Source organism: Xenopus laevis, chromosome 5L, assembly GCF_017654675.1.
Source record: "Xenopus laevis strain J_2021 chromosome 5L, Xenopus_laevis_v10.1, whole genome shotgun sequence".
NCBI classification, from domain to species: Eukaryota; Metazoa; Chordata; class Amphibia; order Anura; family Pipidae; genus Xenopus; species Xenopus laevis.
The window spans coordinates 31,047,763-31,057,248 of NC_054379.1; the positions used below are offsets into that span (position 1 = coordinate 31,047,763).

Below are 9,486 nucleotides of genomic sequence, written 5' to 3' on the forward strand. Positions count from 1 at the left end.
AGTAACACACTCCTGTTATTTGTTTTCTGCAGCAGAGGTCATAACAAATTCCCATAGGCAATCGGCTGTATCTTATCATTTCCTGTAAACGACTGACGGCAAGAGAAGAGAAACAACATCTCCTGTTCCTGACTAATAGCTGTATTTGTCATTTATAACCAGTATTATTAACTTCATGCAGATCACACACATCATTTCTGGTGAAGCCACCTTTAAAAACACATTTACTGTAGTATCATCTGCCCCTGGCACCTCTTCCCTTAGCTATACAATTCCACTCCGTCTTTCAATTAAGGGCAACTTTGTGTACATGTAGTAAAAATCATAATACATGCAGCTGTGTTATTACGATAAATTGGGGGTGTCTATACAGCATTGGGTGTCATCTAGGGTTGTGGCAGGGGGCGGGCCAATGACGTAGGGGGGGTGGGCGGGTGAGGTCAGGGGCGGGACTGATGACATGGAGATTGGATGGTCTCCATGTCATTCACTTCAATGTCCTGTCCAGATTTCCTAATTTTCACCAGGGCAGTCTTTCCAAAAAGTAGGCTGTCCAGGTGAAATCCAGGCAACCCTCTAGATATAAGACTTATCCAAATAAAAATCTTAGAAAGGATTTAGTGGAACCATAGATTGTGCCTTACCTACTTAAGTACAGGCAGTTGCGATGCTGATGTCTGACGCAATAAAAACTGACAAAGGAATAGAATTGTAATTCTACAGAATTATTTTTTTTTTCTCTAAAAGGACTGTTTGTACCATAATGATTTCAAGGAACTCGTTGGGTAATTGAAACCTTAGCTTCCATGTCTTAGTCAGAAACTGGTTCTTCTAGCTTCAGTCATGTTTGCATTTCTACCTTTGTCAGTATACAGAGAGAGAGCACTTAAGTGCACTGACAGGACTAATGTACTTTGGTCTTGGTGAATTGATTCTTGTCCTTATCAGAAACTGGTCTTCAGCAGCATCTCAGAAAACCAATATGGATGACTTTAGGCATTAACATGAGTCTGTGTAGAAAGGGAGACAAGAAATGTAAGTAAGTTTTTGGTGTGGAGTGTTTAGAAAATATACAAGCCAACATGCAGTGCCGTGACCGAAAGGGGTTGTCTGAATCATAACGGGTGAATCAAAGATTAAGCATCACATTATAATTAAGCAGCAGGAAGAAAAAATATTATGCTAATTGACCCGGTACCTCGTAAAATGTGTGCTGCACATACTTGAACATCAGTGATATATAAACAATGGGACCATGGCTCCTGGTGACATTTGTACAAAACACTTGACCTTATCTCTTGACCATTGTGATGTCGGCTGGACCTTCTGTGCCATTCTCAGCATGGTTATGTGCACACGCATTCATCCGTTACTCACATCAGCCGAACGAGGAAGATGGAATTCTTATTTGTACTGTAGGTTACACATCTTGGGAGTGACACGAGCAAACATTTGTCCACTTGTGTGACATCTTTATTACATTTCTAGTCGCTTCTACCAAAACGGAAAAAGGATCTGATTTTATATTACCGGCCGCTGGAACATAATGAGTATTTGGGCAGTCTAAATGTACTATTCTTCCTCAGATACATCACACTTATTAGAGGCCTTCTTTCAGCACATTCTATCCTGCTTGCAATACCGTCCATCTGATTTTAAGTTTTTCTAAAAAGTTTCAGGTTTTAAAGGAAACCATATCACTGCACACTGTGGGTCCCATAAACAGAGCACATGAAACGGTATATATGTAAAGCATTTTTGCATATAAATATCTTTTTCTAAAGCAATATTCTATTGGATTATCCCAAAGTGAGACACTGCCATTTTAAGTCTGATAGTCCATCCTTCTGGCATACATGGTAGGTTACATCAGCCAATGAATGAATTCTTCCTGTTACAGCTTATTTTCCTGTTTACTTGCCAGAACATGAAATGGTGGCTTATTTATTAATATGTATTCGGCAGTTTGATATGGACATGTGGGCACATATTGAGATATAAATTATATGTTGGCTTGTTTTTGTTATTTTATAGATCCCTCTTAGATTTGCTGGGCTCAAAGGCAATCTGGATGGATGTCTGTTCATTAGAATAATGTGGGGCAGGGTATAAAGCAGAATATCCTGAATTGTCTATAATACATGATAGTGTACCAGCTGGGTGTGAAAGTAGAGGCAACTGAAAGGGATGCGGCAGGGGGGCGCTGACTGCAGAACAGTTGGTGTTTGGACTGCTTATGGTACCAAACTGTTACACTCACTTCTTTTGGTCTCATTTGGTCATTTTCCCTAACCATGACCTTACACCAACAGAAAGTATATAGTGCTAGAGCAGAGGTCCCCAACCTTTTTTACCCATGAGCCACACTTAAATGTAAAAAGATTTGGGGAGCAATACAAGCTTGAACAATGTCCCTCGGGATGCCAAATAAGGGTTTTGATGGGATATTTTGTAGGCCCTATGTGTACTGGCAGCCTACAAGAGGCTCTGTTTGGCAGTACATCTGGTTTTTATGCAACTAAAACTTGCCTCCAAGCCAGGAATTCAAAAATAAGAACCTGCTTTGAGGCCAATGGGAGCAACATCCAAGGGGTTGGAGAGCAACATGTTGCTGACGAGCTACTGGTTGGGGATCACTGTGTTAGAGTAAGTCATATTGAAGCTCGCACTGCAAATTCCCCAGACATGCAGCCTATGGAGGCAATTTAAACCAAGGAACAGCAGGCAGTTGCACATAGGATTTATGAGTTGCTTCTGGTCTTTGATTCACAGAACCCAGCACCAGTCATCTGAATTACGTTGCCTATATAAACTGCTCTGAAGCAGTAGAAATAGTTATTTCCTTATTTAATGTGGATGAGCTAGTTATTATCATCCCTAACTGCCCTTTTGGCTCTTCAGCCATGACAACGTGCGATACTGCAGTGTCCGTGCACTACAGGTTTTGGTTTTGATTTTATTGTGTATTCTAGTTGCAAGAAAAAAGGTTTGGTTAAAAAAAAAAGAATAATGTCAGGGAGACTGTAGAACTGTGCTTTGGAAACGTACAAAAAATTATCTTTTATTTATATTCTATCAGGAAGGCGGCCAGCACATCAAGTTCAGAACGAGCTGCTGCCTAGGAAAATAACTTTTCTCTTTTCCACGCAAAGTGGGCCCAGATGAAGAGAGCGGCCCGTGTGAAAAATAGACAGCCACGTGCACAGGAAATTGAGTCATATCTGGCAAGATGAACAAGGCTTCCTGGAAACTTACGGGCAAATACCGTCTAATACGTACAGTCACATGGTACCGGGGGGAATTCTTCATTGAAAGTGCTTACATTGCCCATTCGTGTAGCAATGATTAACTGTAGAGAAACAAGGGTGCAGAGCTTGCACCTAGCCAGACATTTTTGCTTCATATGCCTAAATATATTGGGATATTTAGCTGTGCAGCACGTGCACTTTAATCAGTTCTTTCTGTTATGGGTATTGTGCAGTAGGTAAAGGCAATGGATGAACCCAAAAAAAAAGTCAGTGCTCGCTCAATTTTGGGGGAGCTGGGATGTTTGTTCAGTAAGAAAGCTTGTGGTGCAAGTGGTGTGCGGGTAACTATTGATCCATAATGGGTCCACGTTTCTGCTGATTCCTCCCATTTAGGCATATAGGAGGTCACTGGCTTAAAGGACCAGCAAAAACAAGAAAAAATATACATTCAAAAAGTTATTTGTATTCGGTACAGAAAGAACACCTACAGCAGTGCCATTTACCTAGCCCAGGATTGGTCCAAGGATCCTTGGATATTCGCGTTGAGTGCATTATTAGCTGTGCAGAGAATTTTTACTTCATTTTGTTACTGATAGATTACGTATAATCGCTAGAATAATTCCATTGCTTGTTACCTTCTGTTTAAAGGAACATTTCAGTGTAAAAATAAAAACTGGGTAAATAGACTGTACAAAAGAAATGTTTTTAATATAGTTAATCAAAAATTTAATGTACAAAGACTGGAGTGACTGGATGTCTAACATAATAGCCAGAACACTACTTCCTACTCGGATTTAGTCAGCAACTTGAAGGGGGGCCACATGGGACATAACTGTTCAGCAAGTTTGCAATTGATCCTAAGCATTCAGCTCAGATTCAAAAGCAACAGATATGACCCATGTGCCCTCCCCTCAAGTCACTGATTGGTTGCTGCCTGGTAACCAATCAGTGGAAACCAAGAGAGCTGTAAAGCAGGAAGTAGTGTTCTGGCTATTATGTTACACATCCAATCACTCCAGCCTTTAAACATAACATTTCTGCCAAACTAACTATATTAGAAACATTTTTTATTTTGCACAGCCTATCTATTTACCCAGTTTTTATTTTTACACTGAACAATTCCTTTAATTCTTTGGCTAAAATCTGTGTTTCAAATAAAACCCTTTTTTTCACACTTCAAGGATGCGGGAACTATTCTCAGCACCAGCAATCTCTCGCTTGACACTGAAGCACCCTGATATCACTGTTGTGTGAATGTGACAAGCGTGCCGCTCCGTCTGTTTGTGGGTGGTGAGCCCCCTGGCTGTGCCGTGTTAACACTACATTTCTTACAAACCACTTTTTCTCTGCTCCTTTCATATAAATACAAACCAAAAAACAAATAATAACTGCTCGCCATTCAATATTTACCGTTGTTGAAATGTTGGGAAACTTTAGGAAGATTTAATATGTTGGGATGCACCGAATCCAGGATTCGGTTCGGGATTCGGCCAGGATTCTGCCTTTTTCCGCAGGATTCGGATTCGGCCGAATCCTTCTGCCTGTCAGAACCGAATCCTAATTTGAATATGCAAATTAGGGGCAGGGAGGGAAATCACGCAACTTTTTATCACAAAACAAGGAAGTAAAAACTGTTTTCCCCTTCCCACCCTTATTTTACATTTGCAAATTGGGATTCGGTATTCAGCCGAATCTTTCGCGAAGGATTCAGGGGTTCGTCCGAATCTAAAATGGTGGATTCGGCGCTATTAATATGAGCAATTTTTTAGCTTATTGTGCACCATCTCTATCTCCTTTTTTTTATTCTACATTCATGTTATTAAAATTGGGAGATTGGCAAACCCAATTTCCATGCCAACTGCTGCCAGTTTTGGGGAACATAAGCGTGTCTAAACTGCACTAATGGAACTGATCTAATTCCACACAGACACACACTAAGACCTGGGCAGTATACAGTATAATAGGATTATATTGTGTGACGGGCATCTAGCTATAACTCTATCCACACCTGTGTTTACCCTGCCCTAGATAATTTCAACTGTCTGGAATGGAACAATGTATGGTATGGTCTAATGCTATACAGGGATGAGACTTGTTATCTGGAAAGTTCCGAATTATGGAAAGGCCGTCTCCCATAGACTCCATTATAATCAATAAATCCAAATTTTTCAAAATGATTTCCTTTTTCTCTAATAAAACTGTACCTTGTACTTGATCCAAACTAAGATATAATTAAGATATAATTAATCCTTATTGGAAGCAAAACCAGACTATTGTTTTATTTAATGTTTACATGATATTCTAGTAGATTTACAGGATGAAAATCCAAATTACGGAAATATCTGTTATCTGGGGAAAAAGGTCCCATACCTGTACCAGGAAATCTGTTTTGCAGAAATATGGGCCTTTGGAGACCTTTATATGAAAAATGATGCGATAAACATCGGAGCTCACCCAGTATCGCTGTGTCTTCCTGGTCGCGGCCCGTGTGAGACGCCGGCTACTTCCCGCCGGCATTCAATGTAGAGCAGTAGTTAGTCTCATCAAATTCGGCGCTGTCCCAGGACACGAAAAGCAGACTACAGCTTCGGTGCAAAAGGTAGGCTTTATTTCAACACACACATGGTCAGGGTGTACAGCGGTGGGTGTGCAGTCTAACAGCCCTGCACACCCACCGCTGTACACCCTGACCATGTGTGTGTTGAAATAAAGCCTACCTTTTGCACCGAAGCTGTAGTCTGCTTTTCGTGTCCTGGGACAGCGCCGAATTTGATGAGACTAACTACTGCTCTACTTTGGAGACCTTTAGCAGCCACTGGGTCTGCCATGTTTAGTATCCGGCAGATTCTCCCACCAGAGACAATTCTGCCTCTGACTGTGAAATGTAGCCGTGTATAGGTGTATATAAGCACATTTAAGTACATCCTCTCTCATGTCTGCAAAACTTCCCAGGAGTGGTAGGAGACAAAGCTCATGAGCAAACATTATATATCCATGTGTAGAACTTGTTCTGGCTTGTACTGCAGATTCTTGTGTATTTGTAAAATAAACAGCTGGGGGGGGGAGAGAAGCTGTGTATGGATGTTGCTCTTTACCTCTGTATATAAATAAATATAAAAATATTGCACTATAAGTTTCTCTATGGGTTGCAGCACCAGCCACCACCTTAATTAGGGACACACAAAAATCTGCAAAAGACAGAGGCTGCATAGATTTCAAAGCAGCACCATTTTCTTGTAAACATATTTTTATAGTACTGCATTTTAGGGGGGGGGGGGGAGTCTTGAATATGTACTGGATGGGACCCAAACGCAACACATGAATGCTAAACTCACTGCTACCTGCCTATGGCTCCATATACATGCCAACGGCTGTTATAAGGCAGACGTTTTTTCTCTTAGGTCAGTCAGTACTGGATCAGCATTTGATTGGTTCACATGGTAGTAACAATACAATTAGATCTGAATTACTGTATTGTATGAAAGAAACGTTCCATGTGTCAGTGATTTACAGAGCAAGTATCCAGCAAAATGTGCCAATGGCCTTTCTAGGATATGAAGGTCATGCCTCCATTCCATTACAAAGATGGCAGCCATAGTATTTCTAGTGTGTTGCTTTCAGTTACATTGCTAGGCTCCCGCATGCTTCGTATTGATCCAAAATACAATTGATACTTTTAAAAACTATATTGACACATAAGTACTTTACATGACATGTAATGATTTTTCTTTTTCTCCATTCTGCCTTTAGATATATGTTGGCTAAAGCAGGAAAGCGAAAGTTTGACGAGCATGAAGACGGGATGGAAGGCAAAGTGGTGTCCCCAACAGACGGACCATCCAAAGTGTCCTACACCCTACAGCGCCAGACTATTTTCAACATTTCTCTTATGAAACTCTATAACCACAGGCCGCTGACTGAGCCAAGCTTACAAAGAACAGTTTTAATTAACAACATGTTGAGGCGAATACAGGATGAAATGAAGCAAGAAGGTAGTTTGAGGCCTGTGTTTATCGGCACTCCTCAGTCTACAGACCCTCTTGGTGACACCTATCAGGAGGCACAACCTGCATTCAGCCATCTTGCCCCTCCTCTGGTTCAACCTAATGACTTACTAAGCACTACACCACTAGAGTCTTGCCTCACCCCAGCATCTTTGCTTGAGGATGACACGTTTTGCACTTCTCAGACAACTCAGCAGAATGGTTCCAGCAGCAAACTACCACCACCAACATCTCCTCCGCCTCCTATCCAGCCAGTAAAGGACAGTTTCTCTTCAGCTTTGGATGAGATTGAGGAATTATGCCCAACATCTACCTCTACAGAGGCAGCTGCAACAGAAGAAGTGACGGCACATGTCGATTATGACAATGCTGCATCCAGTAACCACAAGCCGGAGGGAACACAAGAGAGCCGAACAAGTGAGCCAAAACTAATGGATTCCCTTCCAGGGAATTTTGAATTAACGACATCCACTGGCTTTCTTACTGACTTAACCTTGGATGATATTCTCTTTTCTGATATTGATACATCCATGTATGATTTTGATCCTTGCACATCCAATGCTGGAACAGCCTCTAAGATGGCTCCAGATGAGCTTCTGAAAACGTTATCTCCTTATAGCAGCCAACCAGTAGCCCCAAGTCAGCCTTTTAAAATTGACCTCACAGAATTAGATCATATTATGGAGGTTCTGGTTGGCTCTTAAACAAGGTGACTTTTTTTATGTCCTGTAACCCCACAGATTCACAGCACTGTGCATGCATTCTCTCTTGCCTTTGACGAAAACAATAAGGATCATGGTACATTTTGCATTACGCTGTATTGGAGTGCCTTCTGTATACTACTTTGGAGAAATTTTAGATGTGATTCTCCAAGGATCTTACCACAGTCCGCTGATGATTGCGTATTACAAACCGTTTACCGACGGCAAAGACATCAGTTTCAATTGCAAATGTTAAGCACACGAATTATGTTGGGGAACGCTGTAAATTGCATGTGCATAATTGTCTATTTTTTCAATAAGTTTTATTGCAAAAAGGTAAATTTTATTATTTAGATAATCAGAGTCCCATTTTGGCATTTTATTCATTCTTAGGTTGGAAAATAGTTTAAAAAAAAATGGAGGCATTAATTATGGCTTTTACAGTTAAATGGCATATACATGGCTGCTTAGATACCGCCGCCCGAATGTTTTTATATTTTTGTACAGATTCTGTCATTCATTATATTGTTTTTCTAGAAAATGTAAAAAAAAAAAAAAACCTGTGTTTCTACAAACACACACAAAATTATTTTGATGAGGTCTCAAGATATAGCCCTTCCTATTTCTAACATGCAAGTTAGACCTGTGCTTTTGTAATCCTTTCAATTGGTTTCTAGATTTTATAGTGCAAAAAAAAAATGTTCATGGATCAAAGAGAGCCTGCAATAATTTCCAAACGGGGGGGCTACGTTGGAGTGAATCGGGAGTAAATGATGAATTTTCATGGAGATATATCCCTTGTTTTTAGCTTGTAAAAGTCTAGGGTTTTTTTTTTTCTACAGCCTCCTCCATGGGTCGTATAGACGCCCAAAAGTGTCTTTCCTTAGGCAAAACATTTTCTTATTTTGGGTCTCACTTCCTGGTCAGCTGACTGTATTCTTAGCGCCACTGTGGTTAAAAAAACAAGGAAGCAGCAACCAATCTGCTGCACGTTTTACAGCCCTTACGTGTAAGTCGTGGGGGGATGGCTCTTCCCAGCCTGCATAAAAAACAGCACATGCATTGCCTTATCTTCTATGAAGTGTGTTGGTTTCTATATAAACCTCTAAATATTCAACTATAGCAATGTACTAATGTTGGGATCTCTGGCGATTGATAATCCCATTGAAGCTTTTATTGAATTTCAGGGGGTTATTTACTAAACCACAAATGTATATGGTCGGGCTTTTTGGGGCAAAAACTCTTTTAATTTTTTGTGAGAAAAAAAAAACGTATTTGAGATTTATTATACCCTGATGCTGCAAAAAGCCTGAATCCATAAAGCCGAAAACTCCGACCTGTCAAGGTCCTGTATAAGTCAATGAGAGATGTCCCTATCCCAATTAGAAGGTATCATGGTTTGTGCTGGGTTTAACCCAATAATCCAAAAAAAATTGTGTTTTTTGGGGAAAAATAGAGCGATTCAGGGAAAAAAGTCAGAAAAAATCAGATGATTCGGTTTTCGCACGATTTTGTTTGGTTTTTTTCCTGATC

The 9,486-nt window shown here is 40.5% G+C and overlaps 1 protein-coding gene across 1 annotated transcript in view; it reads left to right on the plus strand.

Annotated features, from left to right (window-relative positions):
• Window positions 1-9,212, plus strand: part of sertad2.L (SERTA domain containing 2 L homeolog) — a 68,550-nt gene extending 59,338 nt beyond the window's left edge. Inside the window, exon 3 of the mRNA XM_018262819.2 lies at window positions 6,999-9,212. Within this exon, the coding sequence (XP_018118308.1) occupies window positions 7,003-7,956 (954 nt within the window). The 5' untranslated portion in view covers window positions 6,999-7,002 and the 3' untranslated portion in view covers window positions 7,957-9,212. The remainder of the gene's footprint in view (window positions 1-6,998) is intronic.
• The last annotated feature ends 274 nt before the right edge of the window (window positions 9,213-9,486 follow it).